The sequence below is a fragment of the Oikopleura dioica genome, chromosome 2 (genome assembly GCF_907165135.1).
Source record: "Oikopleura dioica chromosome 2, OKI2018_I68_1.0, whole genome shotgun sequence".
Lineage (NCBI taxonomy): Eukaryota > Metazoa > Chordata > Appendicularia > Copelata > Oikopleuridae > Oikopleura > Oikopleura dioica.
The window spans coordinates 2,246,409-2,266,968 of NC_137292.1; the positions used below are offsets into that span (position 1 = coordinate 2,246,409).

General features: G+C 39.4%; 4 protein-coding genes and 1 long non-coding RNA gene across 5 annotated transcripts; 2 read left to right on the forward strand and 3 right to left on the reverse strand.

Annotated features, from left to right (window-relative positions):
* Nucleotides 1–4,201: 4,201 nt before the first annotated feature.
* LOC145700112 (uncharacterized) lies at nt 4,202–4,776 on the reverse strand. Its single transcript, XM_081777369.1, has 2 exons — nt 4,424–4,776; nt 4,202–4,361 (listed from the first exon to the last, which is right to left on the reverse strand). The coding sequence occupies exons 1-2, from the start codon at nt 4,772–4,774 to the stop codon at nt 4,227–4,229; spliced, it is 486 nt and encodes a 161-aa protein (XP_081633495.1). The 5' UTR covers nt 4,775–4,776; the 3' UTR covers nt 4,202–4,226.
* Nucleotides 4,777–6,563: 1,787 nt separating this feature from the next.
* On the reverse strand, nt 6,564–9,100 carry LOC145697585 (uncharacterized). Its single transcript, XM_081774806.1, has 5 exons — nt 8,668–9,100; nt 8,186–8,626; nt 7,965–8,134; nt 6,981–7,524; nt 6,564–6,940 (listed from the first exon to the last, which is right to left on the reverse strand). Exons 2-5 carry the CDS (start codon nt 8,463–8,465, stop codon nt 6,564–6,566), a joined length of 1,371 nt encoding a protein of 456 aa, XP_081630932.1. The 5' UTR covers nt 8,466–8,626; nt 8,668–9,100.
* Nucleotides 9,101–9,736: 636 nt separating this feature from the next.
* Nucleotides 9,737–11,672, forward strand: LOC145697379 (tripartite motif-containing protein 54-like). Its single transcript, XM_081774573.1, has 7 exons — nt 9,737–9,919; nt 10,193–10,287; nt 10,328–10,481; nt 10,524–10,787; nt 10,828–10,971; nt 11,051–11,574; nt 11,618–11,672. The coding sequence occupies exons 1-6, from the start codon at nt 9,804–9,806 to the stop codon at nt 11,334–11,336; spliced, it is 1,059 nt and encodes a 352-aa protein (XP_081630699.1). The 5' UTR covers nt 9,737–9,803; the 3' UTR covers nt 11,337–11,574; nt 11,618–11,672.
* A 652-nt stretch (nt 11,673–12,324) lies between these two features.
* LOC145697586 (arylsulfatase K-like) lies at nt 12,325–14,532 on the reverse strand. Its single transcript, XM_081774807.1, has 11 exons — nt 14,508–14,532; nt 14,344–14,441; nt 14,236–14,297; nt 14,035–14,086; nt 13,804–13,868; nt 13,281–13,763; nt 13,122–13,227; nt 13,008–13,073; nt 12,649–12,811; nt 12,492–12,606; nt 12,325–12,448 (listed from the first exon to the last, which is right to left on the reverse strand). Exons 1-11 carry the CDS (start codon nt 14,530–14,532, stop codon nt 12,325–12,327), a joined length of 1,359 nt encoding a protein of 452 aa, XP_081630933.1.
* Nucleotides 14,533–14,934: 402 nt separating this feature from the next.
* On the forward strand, nt 14,935–15,528 carry LOC145698823 (uncharacterized). The gene is made up of 3 exons (XR_014133953.1): nt 14,935–15,232; nt 15,304–15,362; nt 15,409–15,528. It is a non-coding gene; the product is annotated as an uncharacterized LOC145698823 (long non-coding RNA).
* The last annotated feature ends 5,032 nt before the right edge of the window (nt 15,529–20,560 follow it).

A 20,560-nucleotide genomic window follows, 5' to 3' on the forward strand; every position in this document is an offset into this window, starting at 1 on the left:
ATAAGTTTTTCGCCACAGTTGATCTACGAAGTGGATATTGGCAGTGCCCTGTAAAGAAAAGCGACAGGTACAAGACTTCCTTCCAGTGGGGTGGGAAATCTTACGCCTTCTGCAGACTACCATTCGGTTATCGATGCTCGGGGAATATATTCTCGCGCGTCGTAAACACAATTCTCGACTCAAGCCCCACCAGGAAAAAGATGCTTTCTTATATCGATGACATAGTGTGTTTTGGGAAGACTTTCAGCTGCTATTACAACACTCTCCGAAACCTATTCATCGCGCTCCGCAAGTTTAACGCTAAACTCAAGGGCGAAAAGTGCTCTTTCCTACAATCCGAAGCTCACTTTTTGGGCCGAATCATCAACGAAGATGGAATCAAACCGGACCCTGCGCAAGTCTCCGCTCTTCGTCAGATGAAACCCCCACGCTCCCAAAAGGAGTTAGCTTCATTAATCGGGTCATTGAATTGGATCCGAGGTTTTCTAGAAACGAAAATGGGCGAAGCTATTTCATCCGGTTGCTTCTCGAGCAGAATGAAGCCCATAAACGATGTTCGAAATTCGGCGAACGAAACAAATTGTTTCAAGTGGACCAAAGAAGCGGATTTGGCGCTCAAGGAAATTCAACGACGACTCTCCGAGACTCCAGTCATAAGTTTTCCTAACTTTGACGAGTCTTTTCATCTCTACACAGACGCGAGCCTGTACGCAGCGGGTGGCGTCCTGCTACAAGAGTATGGCGGGAGAGTGCACCTAGTAAGCGCGATTTCCCACACCTTCAACAAAGCTGAAAGAAAATGGAACACTTCAGAAAAGGAAATGTTTAGCATTGTCTGGTGCTGCGAGCGACTGGAAAAGCTCCTGAAAGGTAGATTCTTTCAGATTCACACAGACCACAGATCTTTGATCTTCCTACACAAAAAGAAGTTCAAGAATTCTAAAATAAGCCGATGGCAAAGCCGATTGGAAGAATTCGATTTTCACATTGTCTACATCAAGGGATCAGAAAATCAATTCGCCGATTTTATGAGCCGCAGACCTGGCGAGGACGACAAATCACTTGGATACGACTCTGAGTTTCCCGTTGGTCGCGAGTACGAAATCGACAAGAATTCACCAGTACGTGTCTTCGTCCCTTTCTGGAACGAAAATCAGTTTCCGGAGAAAATCACTTTATCAGAGGTGAAGATACATAAGGTAAACGTCAAGGCTATCGCGGCGCCAATGGAGATTCCGTTGGTGTCAGCGAATTATAATAACATTCTGGACTATCAAAGGGAGGACTCTGCTCTGAGTGCAATCATCACTTTTCTGGAATCTGGTAAGGAGCCACTGGACATAAAATCGCTGGTGAAGGACTCCGACCACCGACAATCGTCTCTACTCAAGATGGAAAAAGCTCTGTTCCTGGATAACACTACCGGGTGCTTGATGTGTCAATTCAAATCTGGCGCGCGGGCGGTGGTACCGGAAGCGGTAAAAAGTCACTTTCTCTTTCTAGCTCACGACTTGTCCGGTCATCTGGGCGAGCCGCGGACTTTAGAGCGATTAGAGGACGTTTGGTGGCCTTCATTTCAAGACGATGTTTCTAACTACGTCCACAGCTGCGTCCCTTGCCTACGCAGAAAAGGATCTGCTGGAACTCGTACCAAACCGCCACTTGGAACCCTTCGTCGTGGAAAAACAGCTGGCGAATCGATTCAGATCGATTTCGCTTGTATGCCTCCCGCTGGCGGATTCAAGTATTATTTGGTGGTGGCGGACACTTTCTCTCGCTACACTTGGTGCATTCCGACGCGGTCCGACACTGCTATCTGCGCTGCAAAAGCGCTCATCTACAAGGTCTTCCTTCCCATGGATTTCTTGCCGAAACATCTACACAGTGACAGAGGTACCCACTTCTGCGCAAGCGTGATTGACGAAATGTGTAAGCTTAACCAGATAAAACATACAATAAGTACCGCATTTCACCCTCAATCAAACGCTTTCGCAGAAAGAGCGAATCGGACTATCAAAAACAGTCTATTCTGCATGGTCAACTCATCTTCCGGTCGAAAAACTTGGGCCGACTGCGTTCCCCACGTGATGCGCGCGCTCAATAGTGTGAAAAACAAAAGCACGAAAATTTCACCGCGAGAAGTTTGGTTTGGCCGAAAAAGTACTTTCACCCACTCTACTGGCGCAGAAATGACAGCGGAAACACCTCAGGTGTTTGGTCTCAATGTGGGAGCTTTAGCGAAATCGGCGGAAGCCATTGTGAAAACTGCGATGGAAGCTGCTGACCGAGCCATGGAGCACAGGCTGAAAAACGAGCCTAAGCCGAGACCAATCCCCGCTGGCGCTGTCGTGTACATTAAGCGAGAAAACCTGACCGACGCTAAAAGCAAGAAGGAACGCTGGGTAGGTCCCCTGAAAGCCGTTTCGAGCAACGACTGGGTCGTCATGGTCGAAGATAAAAAAGGACAACGTGATTTCATCCATCGAGAACACGTGGTTCACGCCGCAGAACGAAATCACGACTTACGCTGGATTGATTACTACGAGGCCGAGTACGTATTCCCACATTTAACCGAAATCGTTAAGTCGAAAGTCCCACAAAAATCGCCTGTTCCTACTTCCAAACCGATGGAAAAGTCCGGGTCGAAGTCGCATGGGGGGAGGAAATCTTCTCAGGTCGCGTCGACTCCGATGGTTGCTATGGAAAAACCGCCAAGATCATCTCTATCACCTATTTTGGAAAGTAGACGCCGATTGGACATGGAAAATCTGGGAGATACAACCGCTACATCTATTTTGGACTCGTCGGTAGCTCCAGCCGAGCCGTCAGATCGCTGGTACTCTGGTGGTACTCTTTATGAAACTGCCGAGGACATGTCAGCTGATGCTACAGTGATTTCGGAGGTTGCTGCGCCCGACAATAGCCATATGTCAGTCGATAAACATAATTCAACAGTAGTTGAGGGCTCAGCAACTGAAAACAGCAAGAAAAGAACCCGTCCAAAGTCTTCACCAGATCGTCAATACTCAGCCGGCGCCGATCCGAATGCGACTTTAACCGAAGTTGGAGCAGCTCATCTCCCGAAACATACAAAACGAGCACACCGTGAAACGAGGCCCGTCGAACCTCTAAACATCGGCACAAACTCGGGTCAGTCATACGACTAAGCGCAAGTACTGCCCCACTCAGGTCCCCTATTCATCGACCGGGGCCTGAAAAGGTACGGAAATTATCACAGTTTACCGTCGCCGACGTATTTTGAGTTCTTCTACATGTGCAGCTACTCCTTCATGTCATCACCGCTCGGACATCACGAAAACTTCGCATCTGATTCAAGCTTTTTCCCAAAAAAGGGTTTTTTAACGCGAATCAGACTGCCTCGACGTTTCGAACCTGCCATGTTACTCATCTTACGCTTATACTCCTGCAAAAATCACACACTTTGGCCTTAGAGGACGTTTCAGTCTCATGGGGGGTATTGGGATCTTAGATTCGTTAGACTCCCTCGTCCCCTAAGGTCACTTGCTTATCTAGATCGAGCTTTGCTCGGTCGCCGCCGTGTATTTCTCTCCATTCGGTAATTCACGCAGTTCGTGAATTAACCTCTATTTTACTCCAGCTCGAAATACAGACGTCAAAGATACTTTACTCGTTTTCTTCACTCGTCCAGATATAGAGAGCAGGCAAACTACGCTAGAAGTGGGAGATTCAGCAGAAGCTAGGATCCCTTCACATGCTTCAGATCCATTTCTAGCGATTAAATTATCACTTCCCATCACGCGAAATTTCGTTACTCCACGAAGCGTGACAATGTCTACCCCAGCGCACTCCTCTCCCATCATTTTGCATCTCGCCTTGGCTTTGTCCAAGCTCGTGAAAGTTTTCAACGGCGAACCCTGAAGTATTTGACCATCGTGCTTTTCCCAAGTGCATGAAGTTTTCTCTCTATCTGCGAAACTCAAAGTAAAGAGACCCAAAATTAAACGAATCATTTTTCAGAAACGAAAGAGGGATCCGATAGAAATGAAAGAAAAGGGCTTGCTCCTGACCGATTTTTATCGATCTCAAAACAAGCAGCTGGCGGTGGAGCCCTGCGATAACCGGTTAAATAAGCACTTTCTAGGAAGTTTTTTGCCGATTGATTTGGCAGAGAGACCATGTTTTTCGCCCTCTGTGAAAGTCTTTGAGTAGTCATCAAGATATTTTATTGATACAGTAGTCGTTACTCAGTAAGTTTCAAGTCTAATTGTTCCTTCAGTATTTTCTCCAATAGAGTAACCCTTATCGAAATATCCGAGAAATTGGTATTTTATCCTGACGACAGCGTCTGATCCAAGTTTAAAGTCGATTTTTGGCTCGACCTAGAGATAAAATTAAGAATAGCAAGCTCTTGATTTCGAAGAAAGAGGAAGTTAAGAAATACCTGAACAGACCAGGTATGCATGACTTTTGAAAAAGCATAAGTCACCCACGTGTTCGTTGTTTTTGGCGCTTTGAAAGTCGCCAAGTGTTTTGATTTGTTTTCCTTGTCATTCGCGAAGAATGAGAATTGTCGGACTTTGCATGTTTCGTCCGTTAGAAAGGAGATTCTGATCCTCACTCCGGTCAGAAAGGACGGCTGAATCATGTGACTTGTTCGGTGATTGTCTACCGTTCTTCTTTTGTAGATTCCTGTGTCGAGGTCGAGATCTTCGCCGAGGTTGACTTGATCGCCGAGGATTTCTAGCGAGCACTTCATGAATAAGCTGCCTTTCAGAAAGATCCGTATTCCCATTCCCTTGAAGAAGGATGGGCAAATTCTTTTTCAAAATTTCTTAGCCAATCAGGCCCTAGTTTTTGTCGTCTAAGCCAATCAAAAGACAGTTTTCCTTTGATTGGATAATCAAGAAAATAGTGCCTTCTGATTGGTCAAAGAACCAATTTTCCCAACCCGTCCCTTGATCGGATAAGGCAGAGCCACGAGTTGCGTTGTCGCAACTCTAGAATTTCCAACCAGCCATCTTCCGTCATAATAATTCTTTCTCGCGCAAGAAAGATCGTAGAACTCAATTTTTACATCTTTTATCAGGCATAGTTTTTCGTAGTGCTCTCCTTTCTCAGAGCTAAAGAAATGCAGAAGCGCTCTAGAAACGATGTTTTACCGTAACAGCAAGCCGCGGACGACAAAGGGCTTTTGAAAATCGACTTCTACAAAGGGCTCCGGGTCATCAACAAGCTCGGGTTGCCACGTTGAATAATCCAGCCTCGGTAGATCTCCGCCTCTGCCGCTAGAAAGCCCGAACTGCCGGTCTTTCACCACTGCCGGATCGGACAAACCTAGTGGTTCGCCAAACATAGTCGCCATCAATCTCAATTGCTGTCTTTTCTGCCTCTCTCGAAGTCGGCTTTCATTCAAACTCGTTTCCATTTTCGCCAGAAATTCGGAGAAACTCGCGATTCTATTTGAAAGATCAGCGGTTTGGGAAGCGATTTTGTCGAAATTTTCTTTCTGAATCTTCTCAAATCGGCGAGTTTGGCTTTCAAAAATGTCAACGAAGCGTTTTTCTATCTCCAAACTTCACCAGAATAAAAATTTTCAACCGAGAAAAAAATCCTATTCTGAAACTTTTTTGAAAGCAGCTGCGCGCGTTTCCGCCTGAGACTGGACCTCGAAAATGACTTGTTTGATATCTTTGAATTTTTCTGCAGTTTTCGCCGCTTGAATTTCGATTTCTTCTGATCCCGGGATTTCTGTGAGCTCTTCTGGAGCGACCAAGCTTTCTTTTAGATTGTTTTTCATGTGCTCTAGTTTTGCGCTCTTTTTACTGAGTTCGAGAATTTCCAATCGTCAAAAGAGGTTATCACAACTCGATTCCTGAACTTCGATTTGATTCAGTACGCCCTCGATAATATTGGTAAACGGCTCCTTTTCATGAGCATACGCTGTTTTGAGGGTCGTCCCTGATGAAAACTCGGAATCTTCCGATTTTGTTTCGATTGTTTCATTATTATCGCTTTCTTCAGGACTATCTGGATCTCTCAGAACTGACAAATTTAGCTTCGTGTCGATTTCAAAATTATCACTATTCATTTTATTTGAGCTAATTCTTCCGAAACAAATTTTTCTGATAATGTTTTTTATTCGTCTTGACTTCAAGGGTGCTTGAATCTTTTGAGCTCTTTCACGAAGAATTATTTCAATTGTTTTTTATTCCAAATGCGCATTTCTCATTATTGAGAAATTCCAGCGATTGAACTGAGTGACCATGGAAGGTCAAGAATACTGCCATGTTCAATTTTGTTTCAGTCTCGAAATTTTTATTTTTCATTTGAAATATTTCAAAGAATAAGCTCTCGGCAAAGGCTTTGGAGATTTTGACTACAAGGATGGCAATTTTCAAAAACAGGTTAAATTTTGCTCGTCGATGTTGGGTTAAGCGAGGGCCATGTGTATGTTCTGGAAGAGTACCTCCCATAGGTTCACCCAAAAAAATATCGGCGCCTACCGTGATCATGGCCCTGAAATTTCCGACCCTTGTTTAACAAAAGAATTTTATTTGCATCGAAATGTACAGAACAATGAATTAGAAATTGCGAACATTGTGTTTTGGCGTAAGAGTTACTGAGTATGCTTGAGGAAGAAGATACCATGTTTCTTCTTTCATTTTGTTGACGTGTTCATTAGTAAGTGTTAAAAACTCTCCCTTGTCTCCGTAATAAATATAATCATAAAAACAGTTGTGGCATTCTTCCATCATTCTGTTACTTGCGTAATATGGTCTTTTGAGAGGGATTCTTATTTGAGAAGAAGAATGAGCGATCAAAGTATTTTGAAGAATATATTCGGAGTATTCGACTCGGTCAAGTACCATTTGGTGAAAAATTAAACTTCCGTCGGTGTTGAGAAATGTGCCGGTAACCACCAAGGGACGTTGAAAGGTGAATTTTTCGTGAAGCAGAACTTTCGAATAAATAATTAATTCCTAAAAAGATAAAACAACCTTTTTGAAAGTCAAACTCAGATTTTGTACGTAGAGTATCAATGTGCAAAATATCCCATCCACTTTTATGAAAAAATGTTTCAAATTTGAGTCTCTTCAGAAGCATTTCAATATCATTATCCTGGAATTCTTGCTCTTCCATTTTCGGATTTAGAGTAAATCCAGCCAAACTTCGAGGGAAAATGATCATCGTCAGAACTATGAGAATGTTTTCAAGAGTATAATCATCATTCATTCTTTTATCATTAACTTTCAAATCATTCTTGATCGCCCATCTCAAAATGACGCTGACTGAAATTGGAACACAGAGATTGCTTCCTTTCTGATCGAGAACATTTTGAGTAACATTTGTAAACTCGTTTTTCATGGTTCTCTTGAATCGCTGTTTTAAATTCGCCATTGCAGAGGATTTTGTCAAATTCGGATCATCAAAAGAGGAAAATGACGTTTTTTTGAGAGAGATAATTTTGGTCAGCTTTGAGACTTCTTTTTCGTGATCTTCACCGTAGCTTGGGTTAACCCAATATTCATCAAAATATTCGTCCTAATTATGGCGATTACAAAAATTATAATTAAAAATTTTTAACAGCAGAAATAACGACATGTCAATTGTTTGTGCTCAAGAGAAAAAACGATACACTTAAATATATTTTACTTAGGAAAATTTTTCTAGAAAATGACGTCATTTTTTTTAGGCAATCTTTCCGATGAATTTTCGTTATTTAAAATGGGTCAAATAGAAGCTAATATAGAAGAAATCTTGCGAAAAGAATATTTAAATTGGCTCAAAATTCGCTCAATATGGCCCTTTTTGCTATCTTATCAGATCATTTTTGGTGTCGTCGGTTGTTGTTTTTTGCATAATTTTAACCATGAAAATCGGTATAATCTAAGCTTTTGAGCGGAAAAAAAGATTGGTCAATTCTGTGCTGCAAGTTTTTCTTTATTTCATCTAAATGATTGCAATTTTCAATTATGTTTTACCTCGTTTATTTTCTTTCTGATATTTTCTTTTTCTTCTGTCGTTAAAGGATTATAAAGAACACTCCATGCAGTTTTCCAGTCGCAAATAATCAAAACATGTAAATTTGTCAAAAAACCACCACTGCCTTCGCAAAGTTGGCTGATACTAGAAAATCCTGCAGAACCAGCGCCTGTTCGAAAGCAAAAATAAGATAAACTATAAATTTTAAGGTTTAACTTACGTAGAGAATGAACATCTTCGTACTTGCATCCTTTCCTTGCATAGCCCATTTCACAATAACTTATTCTCATTGATTCGTTAGTTACGATGCCGAAATCAGTCCATTTTGGCTTTCCATTTTTAAGAAGGATATTTTCAGGTTTTCTGTCCATATGATGGATATAGATTTCCGTCAAATACTTGTATCCCTCCGAGACGCCTATTGATATTAATTTTCTTTCGTCCAGACTCAAATCCTCATTCTTGAGCCTTATTCTCAAATCAGAATCACATTTTTCCATGATTGTTATCCATCCTAGACAGTCTTCCTTTTTTTCATCTTCTTTTAAAAATATTTGAATATTGCAGAAATTTTTTATAACATTTTCGTGTGATGGAATTGCCCTTGGTATAATATGAAACTTGTTTTTCTCGGAGTTAATTTTTTCAGCAATTTCATAATCTAAATTTCAGGTTCTAGTAAATAATAAAAACGGAAAAAACCTTTTGAAAGATGAATATAAAAGAAAAGATCCTGTTTCGCTGCAAAAAGTGCTGGATCAAAACATTGAACTCGAACAACGACTTTCAGTTCTCCAAATATCTCTTGAAAGACAATTGCTTCTCCACCAACAGAAAGGATCTTCTCCTCGAAAGAACGACCAAGTGTCCATTCGCCGAATTCTTCTTGCAATTCTGATCGTAGAATTGTCTTATTTTTAAAATCAGGATTTCGCTCAAGAATTATTTTCTGCAATTCAGTAACGGTCCATCGTAAGCCCCCGAGGTCGGCTGACTCACACTCCTGGCCAGGAAAAAAGACTTGCCCTTCCTCGTCTCGGAAAATAATCTTGTCCCACCCAGTGTATATATTCTGCAATGACCCATTGATCGCGATCTTGAAATCTTCATGTATCCTGTCAACTGATAAAATCAATCTGTCTAAATCATTACGACTTGTCCATCTTTCTAGTTTTCTCGTGAAACATCCAAGCCATTTCTTCACGCTCTCTTTTGTCAATTCGTCTGGATGCAATGGTATTTTCATTTTTAGAATTATTGCTTGTAAAGAGGAAAAGTCATCGCTTGAGCACTAAGCAAATGTAACATTTGAAATGTTTACTCGTTTTTTTTTACAAATAAGAACGGGAAAAAAATGATCATCGACGATTATTAGGTTTTCTTTTTACTGAAAATATACTTTCTTCATCTCAAGGTGATTTTTTTGAGAATATTTTCGGGATTCTGTCATTCTAAAAATTCTGACTTTGAAAAATCCTCCAGCGATTATGTTTTTCGAGAATCAAACAGTCTGTAATGTTAGTCAGTTTAGTAAAGCAAGTTGAGCGAGTGTAATGCTAGCTAGTTTTCCTCACATAATTAGTTATTCCTTTATTATACAGAGTAAGTCAGCCCATTCTCATTTTGGAAAAATTATTATTGACCTCATGGAATATCAGAGAAGTTTTCTGTCTCGGCATCTGAATTGCAAGTTTCTTGGGCAAAAAAGGCAAGTCATTTATTTTCGATGGCGAGACGCTGCTCATGATTTGGCCAGGTCACAGTTGATAAGCTTAACGCCTGAAAAGGGTCAACACGTGTCCCTTTTCTGTCAGAAGAAGATCGATTTTTGCACTGTCATGGATCAGTTTATCAGAGATCTGCAAAATCACGGTGTTCCAGAAGAAAAGAAAGAAGAAGAAAAACCTCCAGAAGAGACGACTGAGAGCAAAGTTGATCGGGCGATCTCATGTCCAGGAAAATGGCTTGATTTATTTCATCAGGTTCAATTTTGATTTATTTATGAAATATATCAGAAGAAGATCAGAAGAAATTTTACCGGAGGAATGTCAAACATATTTTTTATTTATCTCGATTGTATTCAGGCAAAAATATATCAATTTATGAGGCAAAATTCTCACTTATGGTTTTTGTTAAGAAACAAGACAAAAAACTTTAATCTCGATATTTCATTGAAAAACCATCTTTATTCTCTTTACTTTCTCTGAGAAAATTCCAAGCCAATCTAAGAATGCCGAGAGCGACTGAAACGACCGATTCTTATGCTACCATGCGCCCATAATCTTTGCCAAAAATGTGCCCAGAATATTTTCGACAACAAAGGTTTTCCAACGAGTCAACATGTATCAACCCTTTTCCATAGCAATCGTGATGCGAAATGCTCGTAGCGATCGTCACAAAATCAGATGTCCCTGTTGCCGAAAAGAAGTCGTCCTTGACATGCATGGAATTCATGGACTAACGCGAAATCTCGTCATTGAGCAATTTATCGAAACTTTCGAAAAGCATGAGAAACTGTAATTTTACCCTTCATCCTCCTTTCTACCATTTTTCTCTAGAAAAAAATCAGGCAAAACTCTTCCTCCACCCCGATCACGAAAAACAGTAGCGCTGAAGTACATCCCTCCAAGCTGCAAAACTCACAAGAACCAGAAGCTGAACATCTACTGTAACGACTGTTCTGAACTCACATGCACTTTGTGCAAGTGCTTCGGAGCTCATAAAAACTGCCACGTGACTGTCGTCAAGGACTCATTTCAACTCGAAAAAGAAGAGCTCGAAAAAAGCTTGGACAGATCGAAAAATATTCTCAAAGAACTTAGGTTCGAGTTTCTCAAATTTCAAAAAAAAAGGGAGTTTTAGGGAAATTTGCAAACTGTACGAAGAAGCGCTCAAAACATCGAGAAATCTACAGCTCTCGGAGAATCAGAGGATTCTTAATGCTTTTCATGAGATTTTCGAGATTCTAGAGAAGCGGAAAAAAGCTTTGCTGAAGTCCATTGACAAGTAAATATTCGTTTTATGATTGGTCAAAGCAAAGCATGTTGCATTTTGATTGGTTCAAGGGGCAAAATTTTCATTTTAGCGAAGCCAAGTCCAAGTTGACCAACTTGGACAACAACTTGGAACAATACGGCGAAATCCTCTCCTCACAGACTGAAATTCTCACCGAAAGTTCTCGAATCAGCGGCGCCAAAAACTGGGTCGGCTTCATTTTCCGCGTCAAAAACGATCTCATCCCCAAGATCGACAAATTCTGCGACCGGCGAGAGCAAGTTATGACATTGAAAAAAGTTCCATTCAACGAGGATTCGTGGAAATTAAATGTAGAGCCTGTTCTTTCTTTGATCAATAAAATCGACTTTGAATAGAAGATAATTTCTAAATCGAAAACGAAAAAGGGAAAAACGTGTTCAATTTCTGCACGGGTCATCAATAGAACATCGGAGCATGAAATTTAACATTTCATCCTTTTATAACCAGCCCTGATAAGCGAATCAGGATCAAAAAAGGCTAGGAAAAATGAAGGTTTTAACAATTCTAGTGCTTTTGAACTCGAGTTTTATGGAAGCAAGTGAAGTACCAGAGAGTTTATTGCAAGAAATGCAGGTAATCACAAACTTTTTTTATAAAAAAGACAAATTTTTTGAAGAAAACGATCGAAAAATGTTCGTTTTTCATGGAATTTGCGCTTTTATGTCCGACAGGAAGAGTTTTATAAAAATTTTTTCATGAAAATAGCTTCTCCTTAGGGCATTTGAATTAGAGGCTCTAGTTCATATCATGGTATGCCATTTTTAATATCATCGAAAAATAAACTCACATAAGCTCCATTGAAAAAAACCGGCCTTCTCGAGCAACCGACGAGTTTATGGTTTGTTCGTGGCGGGCTCATTCGAAAATACACCCACCGGTTGAGTCAAGTTTTTCTCGACGCAATTCATCACATTGAACAAAAGAAGTGCACACTTATTCCAGCTCAACTGAAGGAAATTGAGGAGCGAAATGGTTTTGAAGAAGTTTTGGGGCAAATTCAACGACAGCAGTTTTTGAAAACGAATGTTCCGAAGAATATCGTTGAAGAAATGGGCAACTTTTGTCTTCAAGGTAACTCGGAAATCTAATCACGTGACGGTTTATTGTTAGATGTGAGAAAACTCCTCGATGAAAGCTCAATCAAAACTGCGGAAAACGCGGCTCCTGGCTTCGCCGTTTTACTCACGTGATCAAAGATATCAACAAGAAGAAAAACAACTGTAGGAAAATCGGCGCGTTACCAATTTTCCCCCCGAAATAATCTTCATGATGCCTTCCTTGCAAAGTTTTAACGAAAATAAACATCTTGCTAGGATTTCTCATTTATTTTGGTGGGTTTTTATTGTCAACTTCAAGTGAAATTGTCGGCAAGTCGTAAAGCCAGCGATCGATCAGGGCGAGATTTTTATGCTTATTTTCGTTGAAATGCTCGGCCCAGCGAAGATTGCTAGAATGCATTTTTCAGAATTCCATCAAATTTAATTTCAGACCTTATTGCATCTTCATAATCCTCTCCTTTCTGATTTCTCCACTGAAGGAATGATTCTTTGTTGTATCGCTCAACTTTTTCAGTCACTGATTGAACATCAAGGTGCTTCAGCAGCTCTAGAATTCATTCTGTATTCAAATTGATAAGCGTTTTTTTACCGCGACGGAGTTTTCGAGCAATATTTTCATCCTGAATTTCATGAAGTTCTTCGGGATCATTTTTCAGATCGAAAAGTTGGTATCGATGCTGACTGTAGAAAATGAACTTGTAGTCTCCTTGTACGATCATGTAACCAGACGCGTTCATATGTTCTGCATGGTACTGTGCTTTTTGACAGATGTCAGTTACTGTAACCAATTTTTCCCAGAACAAGGTAAATTTTTAATCAAGACAGGTCTTTTCAAAACCAAGATTTTGACCCGCTTTTTCATTTAATTCTGGTCAGTGTTTTTTTTTCTGCAGGCATTTTTTATTAATGGCCAATTTTGTTCTACTGAACTCATCCGTTTCCTAATACAGGGCGGTTTGAACTGATTCTCTTGTCCGGCAACAGGCTCAATCCGTCAATTTCATGTTCGGTCGTCTTAATTGATATTGACTGAAACTCCATTCTTGACTCGAGCTGACTTACTGTATTGGCTAAGGACAACAAAGTCGGATAAATATCCAAAAGACTTCGTGGCTCATGTTTTCTCATGTCACTTTTGAATGGCGGCCCAGCGGCAATTAGTGGAACTCTGAACATCAAGAAAGAAAATGTTGATTTTCGAATATTTTTTTGATGAACGACCTGACGGAGCCTTCATAGAAACTCATCTTGTAGTACTGTTGATGCTCCATCGCGAGATCTCCATGATCAGAAGTGAAAAAGACGACGGTTTCGTTCAAATTTGGAATTGAACGGAAAAGCTCGCCGAGAATCGCATCCACTTCTGCAAGCATCGCAAAGTAGTACGCGCGGATTTCGAGAATTTCTTCGTTTGACCAGCTTCCAGAGCAGTTTTTTGTAACGACCGCGTATTGGTCGACAGGATGAAGGTCTTGGAATTTCTTCCAAACTGGAGCTTTGATCTTTGATTTGTCCACTTTCTTCAAATAATAGGGCGAAGTCTTAAATGTAGATCCACCAGCATTGGGCCCTGCAGAATTGGTTCGATAAGGGTGAGGGAGGTTAATTCCGTAGTAGGCAAGCCATGGAGAAGATGAATTTTTTGACGCCTTTTTGATGAACGACCTCACTTTTTTCAGTCGCATCCAATCTTTGAGTTGAACTCTGAAGGAGAAAAAGGCGGAGAGGAGGTACTAAGTGCTACTTTTTGGTATTTTGATTGCCAAGAAGCTCGACTGTCGGTCTAGGCTCCTGTCTCAACGTCAATCCCTGTTTAAAATACGTAAAACAAGCAAATTAGTTATTCAAAAAGAGGCGTACCTGTACCCTAGATGTCCAGGCTTCTATCCGCTCTGATTCTGAAGGCGGTCATTAAAATTGTATTCATCGAAGGAGGAGGAAATTATTTCTCTCTTCTGGAATATTAAAAACGTACCTGAATGGTCGCCTTTATATTTTTCAAAAGAAGGATTATAAAAACAGGGCAACTGAAAACTGAAGACAGAGAAAAAACAGATTTCTTATTGAAAAATATTTCCTGAGTGATCATCAATTTTACCAAATAGACCAATTTTGTAACGAACTAAGTTTTGTTCAAGACTATTTTTCGGGTTGGAAGAAAAAATTCTTGATAAACAATTCTTTTTTCAAGTCCTCGGTCCAGTTTCCAACACCATTTGAAAGCCCTCGAAAATTATTCTAAAACATGTTTCATAACGGCTTTCTTTTCTATTAAAATTTTTACCCAGCTTTCTGTTTTATGAATATGCCGGCCAGAGAACAGAGCTGCTCTTGATGGAACACACAGGGGCGAGGCACAGTAGGTCCTCGTAAAAGTCGTGCCTACCAGAGGAAAGTTTTAGTCAGATTATTGAAAAACTCTCAGTTAAATTTTATCTGACAACTGACCGGCGCGCTGGAGTTTTTCTTTCATTATCGGATTTGTCAGTAACCGTATTTATATGAACCGTAGTCACTTTTTTTTATCTTGTATTTGAATAATTATTTGAATCTTTTTTAGTCCGATTTTCCTAAATTTGGTAGAGCAACTGGCTTTGTTTTTTCACTGAGAATTCTTCCATCAAAAGCGTCTTCAAATAATCATCAATTTTACGATATTAATAGCTTTGTGAGATAGATGATCTGAGTATTATATAACTAAACGACGTTGAATAGTTCTATTTATTGCACTCTGAAACTCGATTAGCAAATTTAATTTACGCTCCCTTGGGTTGGAAAATAGGATTTATATAACTACTTATATAACCAAACGAACCTGTAATGACAAACAAAATATTCGGGGGCCGGGAAGCAAAGCCGAAGTGAATTTGGGTATTGAGCCAAAAAACAAGGAGGAACATGAACATCGTTTTTTTCTAAGAACACTTGTTTTTTTTCTCGCTGATTCTTATTTTCGCAACACGTCCTCAAATGATTTTTTGATGGGCTTTTCTTATAAAACCCCTTCTCTCGTTCCTTACCAAATCCAAGTCGAGATTGGAAAACAGCTCAATCAGGGGCTTTCTGTTTAGATTGAGAAGGAATATTGAGGATGCGATTTTCACAGATTCAATTTTTTTCGATGCTTTTGTTCGTTACCTCGGCGCTTGAAATTACTCTTGGAATTCCTGAACGTAAGTTTTCTTCCAAAAAATTAACAAACTTAGCAAAAATTTCCCTTTTTTTTCTAAAAAATCCACTTTAGCGAAATCAATTTCAAAACGAGCATCATTAACAAGCAGCCTAATATCTCAACTTCAACAGGTTCGATACCTTCTTTCAACCCCTTTTTGAAGATATTAAAATTAAGAAAGAAGAAAAGAAGCGACAGCTGAATTATTTCATCGAAATGTTGGAAAACGAAAACCTTTAGCGAAACATTTTTTCCTGTCAGAAATCATCCTTTTTTTACATATATCTTCGTCTGCTAAAGAGAATTTGAGTTTTAATAAAACTAAAAACCAAATTTTTATCGTATATTAAGAAATAGACAGAGATATAAATTTAAATCGAATCATATAAGATTGTACAAGCTTTATATAATGTCCAATTTCTAGGTCAATTATCTAATCCTTCGTAGAGATATATAAACGACCAGATATAAGTGAGATATCGTAATAAAAGCGAAGAATTACGACCCCTTGCAGAAAAATCAATATAGTGACCTAGATACGCTCGTTATTGTTGATTGCTTTTCTGCTTAAAAATTAAGGTGCAACCCTTGATTTTTTGCTGAGGGGACATTGAAGAAAAAATTGATTTTGAGAGTTCTTTTTTTCTAATCAGGCAATTATATAACCGCTTATTCGCCATATTCAACATAATATTTCTTCATTCTTTCCCGGTCCAGTGATCCTTAATCGACAGAGTTATATAACTCAGTTATATAATTTGTATTTTATACAGCGAATATAAGCGCTCGCGGTACAACATACTTCACACAAGGGGAAAGAACAATGATGAATTCTTCAAAGAAGCGCAGTGGATTCAAAAAACGATCGGGTCTTCAGTTCAAATTGCCGCTAAAATGCGAACTCTGCGGGCGAAACTTTCGCTATGAATATTCTAAGGCTTTGCACATTGAGGAAGATCACAAAATCAGGCAACCAAAGCCTCGAGCGATCCCGATCTCAGTCATCGTTAGAAATCCCTGCACAATTTTTCATTGAATATCAAGCTGTTATAAAACTGTCTACGAAAAAAGACAAATGGGAATAAAATTCAAAGAAAATATTCAAAATCTTTTTCTGTAGGATTTTTGAAAGAAATAACTACGGTAAGAAACAATCAGGAGCGATTATCGTGTCGATAGTTCCCTGAGCTGGCATTTTCTCAAACAATGGACACCTGTGCTTCCGACGGTATCAAGCCCAGTCTATTGCAAGAGACTTTTCTTATTTTTTCTTCAAACAGTTTTGCTTCTCGCAAAAATGGTTGACTTTATGAAACGGAAAAAGAGACCGATAATTATAACAATTTTCATCCTAGGTAAGAGAGAAAGACGAGGGTATAAAGGTTATCTTTGAAAAATTACAGTTATTGTATTTTGTCTTGGAGCTTTGATTTCGATCCCTATTGTCCAAAATCAATCAAAGACAATTCCGAGCTCGGAAACAACGACGACACAGTCAATTTTCGCAACAGCTGATGATGAAACGACAAGCGCGCATCTTTCTACCCAAAGCTCTCAAAATTTATCGTCAACGTTAGCGCTTGATCCCTGTTCATTGAACTCATGTTTAAATGACGGAATCTGCTTTTCAACGGGAAGTACATTTAGATGTGATTGCCCTCCTGCCTATTCAGGAGCTCTTTGTGAGATAACACCATGCACAGACCAGTCTTGCCAACATGGAGGAACATGTTGGGTAAAGGACGGAGCTTACCAGTGTGACTGTCCTCCTGGTTTTACTGGGAGAGAATGTCACCAAAATCCTTGTACTCCGGGACCTTGTCAACATGGAGGGACATGTGACTACTTTGAAGATGGGTCATCACCTGATTATCTATGTACTTGCAAAGATGGATACTCGGGGGGAAAATTGCGAAAATACACCATGAGATGATCACAACTGCCTGAATGGTGGGACATGTGTTCTTGCTGGCGATGGTTACATTTGTTCCTGTGCTGAAGGATATTCTGGAGACACTTGCGATGAAACACCTTGTTCACAAAATAGATATCTTTATGGTTCTTATTGTCAAATTATCGGAAGTACATATGACGTGCTTTTTTTAAGGTTAACGAAGTTTTCCAGCCCACTTCCGCCTTATAGACCCCCGAACACTATACCTTTTTAGAATCAGCAGAAAATTTTAAGAAATTTGACGGTTTAAAATTTTCGAAAACTCCACTTCCGGTCGATTCTAGAGCCGGAAGTCGACGAAATTTGGGATTAATATTAGAGTCTGACCTATCAAATTGATGCTCAGAAGATTTTGACTCATCCAGTAATCAATTTATCAGAAGAAACAGTCCCAAACGTGATCAAACCGACCGGTTAAATTATGTAAAAAACGCATAAATTGATGATTTTTTTCAGTTTTTTTCCGGTTGGTATGACCGCGGTTGGTCTTGATTCTTTTTTTAAATGATAGGAAATCGTTTGAGCATCATTTTGATAGGTCAGACTTTACCCTAATACGTAAATTTCGTCAACTTCCGGCTCTAGAATCGACCGGAAGTGGAGTTTTCTAGAATTTTAAACCGTCAAAGTTCTTTAAATTTTCTACTGATTCTAAAAAGGGATAGTGTTTGGGGGTCTATAAGGCGGAAGTGGGCTGGAAAACTTCGTTAACCTAAGGTTTTTTTAAGTTAAAAAAAGCACGTCATATGCATGTCAGTGCCTGGATTACTTTGCCGGTGATCATTGCGAAATTACTCCTTGCGACTATGACAGTCCCACTAAATGTGAAGCTAATGGTAATGGCCAGTGCGAAGTTAAAGATAACGGAGAGTTCACATGTGTTTGCAATCCAGGTCATTGTGGAGCTTTATGCAATGAGTACTGTAATAATAGATATCACATATGGTACGAGTCATAACTTGGAAGAAGTCACCATACGATTTTTCATGATACATGTACAGTTTGAAGCACTTTTAAGGCCGACCCTTTTAAGGCCACTTTTTCGAAAAATTCCCAAAATCTGTCATCCTAAAAAAATCCACTTTAAGGCCACTTTCCCTTCAATTTCAGTTCAAAATCCGAAAGTTACAGTGTCTCTTGAAAAAGCTTTTTATCATCGACTGCGTGATGCCTTGTGTTTTTATCTTTATTTTTCTTTCGGTATTTTTGGATGTTTTTTCTTGACTTTTTCAATTAACGATAATTTCTTACGGTCTTGTTTGAATTTTCACTTTGATTTTGAGTCCAATTGTTTTAATCTATAATCATTATATAGGCGTGTAAAAATACGCAGAGGAATGTCTTAACCATTTTTCTTTCGAAAAAGCTCAGCAATGGTCTTCTTCACGTCACTATTCTTTGACGTCTTCACTAGAATCTCTACATATCTTTTTTACTTAGCATTTGCCATGTTGATTCTTTTTTAAGACATGCTTTAAGAATATGATCTTTGAAAAAATAAAAGAAAGAATCATGTTGAGTTCAATTTAAAGGACACATTCTGAAAGAGGCTACAATTCATACTTTGTTCGGCCGTGAAAAATCAAACTATTTCTATTTTTTAGGAAATAAGTTGAAAGTATATTCCAAAAACAGTGAAAGAAAGTTAAGTTCCAAATAATTTTATGAACCCTCATTTATTTTTTTTCGCAAGAGAGGAAAAAATTTGTTGTCATCCGACTCGAGACAAAAAATATCCATTTTAAGGCCACTTTTGAAATTTGCTGTCATCTAAAAATCGGCCTTAAAAGTGCTTCACACTGTACTCAATAAATATCGAATGCTTTCAATTCAAATAACTTATGCCTACAAAATACATATGAAGGACCAAAAATGGGTTGATAAGATGAGTCAGCTGATGACGATAAAAATCAAGTGGCCTTGAGCGGTGTCTGTCGGTCATGTGCGGCTCGAAAATCATCGCCGCGTCGTCAACTTGCGTGGGCGAGGGTGTCGCCACCCTCCCATTGGCTTATTTGGTTCGGACCATGACATCACAGCCAAACATAGAGACGCGAAACCGCTTCATTTTTCAGTTTCTTTTGATTTTCGAGCTTTTTTCGACGCGAAACCAGATTCCGTCGATTTCGATGTTTCCGAGAGAGCGTTTTTAAAACTTCAGAAAATTAGGCAGTGAGTTGATAGCGCCCTGAACGGGAGAACAAGTTAAAATACCGAACCGGGTCTATCGTTACTGCTCCACTTTCTGGAAGAAAACTCGACGAAAACCGTCCAGTCAGGATGACTTTAGCAAAATAACTTATTTTGCCAACTAGAATCAGCTTCAAGGAATTTTTCTATCTTTTCATTTACAGTAGCATAAAGTATTTTATTCAGAGCGATGATTGAAAAGTCGAAATTCATGTTGAATCGCTAGTATTTGAGTTATTCTTTCAGGCAGATGAATGTCATGCTAAAAATATTTTGCTAAAACAAAGCTAATCCGTTATTTCGAGACTCGAAATTCGAGTCCCTTACTTGTGACTGCCATCAGGGCCTTCGAAAAGCATCACATCCTTTGATTCCGGATCAGTATTGTATGCAAATTCCATCGTTTCAACAGGATACCCATCGCACCAGGGAAGCCTTTCTGTCGATTCGTAATCATCCCATATTCCAGCGAGAAACCTTGAAAATGATCTTGGTCGGGAGCTTAAAATCCACGTCTCCTAAAAATTAATTCGGTCTGACTCTTCTTTTCGTAGCGTACTTTAAAGGTAGATTTAGCGACGGAAGCAGGGAAGAGATTGTATTTTTCAATAAAAGATGGGTAAAGAGAAAAGATTGGGCAGTGGATTGTTTTGTTTTCATGAACAATTACCCTAGAATCAGAAATAAGAAAAATCTAGTCCCTTTCAAACCGTCCAAAGTCGTCAAAAACGCGATCTTCACAGATGTATCGCATCGTAAATCCTTCATTTATTCGGTTGTTAGTCAAGCAATATCCAAGTTGTCCTTTTCTCAAATTTCCCCGTCCGTTCTTGGTAGAATCATTATCCCGAAGTCTTTGCTCTCCTGCTCCTTTATAAGACCATCGACTCGTCTCTGAGTTTCAGAACTTATAGAATCGTCGTTATAGAAAAGCGGGTCGATCCACCAAATTCGATCAAGATGATGCTCTTTAAGAGGTCTTTCAGGATAAAAATCGACGATTTCGAAGCTAGAATCGTTGATAAAAAGCACAAAAAAAAACTGTCACCTTTCAGCCGGAATCGACATATTTCTTTTCGCACATTCACTTCTCGCCTTATTAAAAGAAGCAGGCTTTCCAAAGGCAATTCCAAACCAATTTTCACCGTTAATTTTCACTTTCACATCCATCTCGAGGGGAAGCAG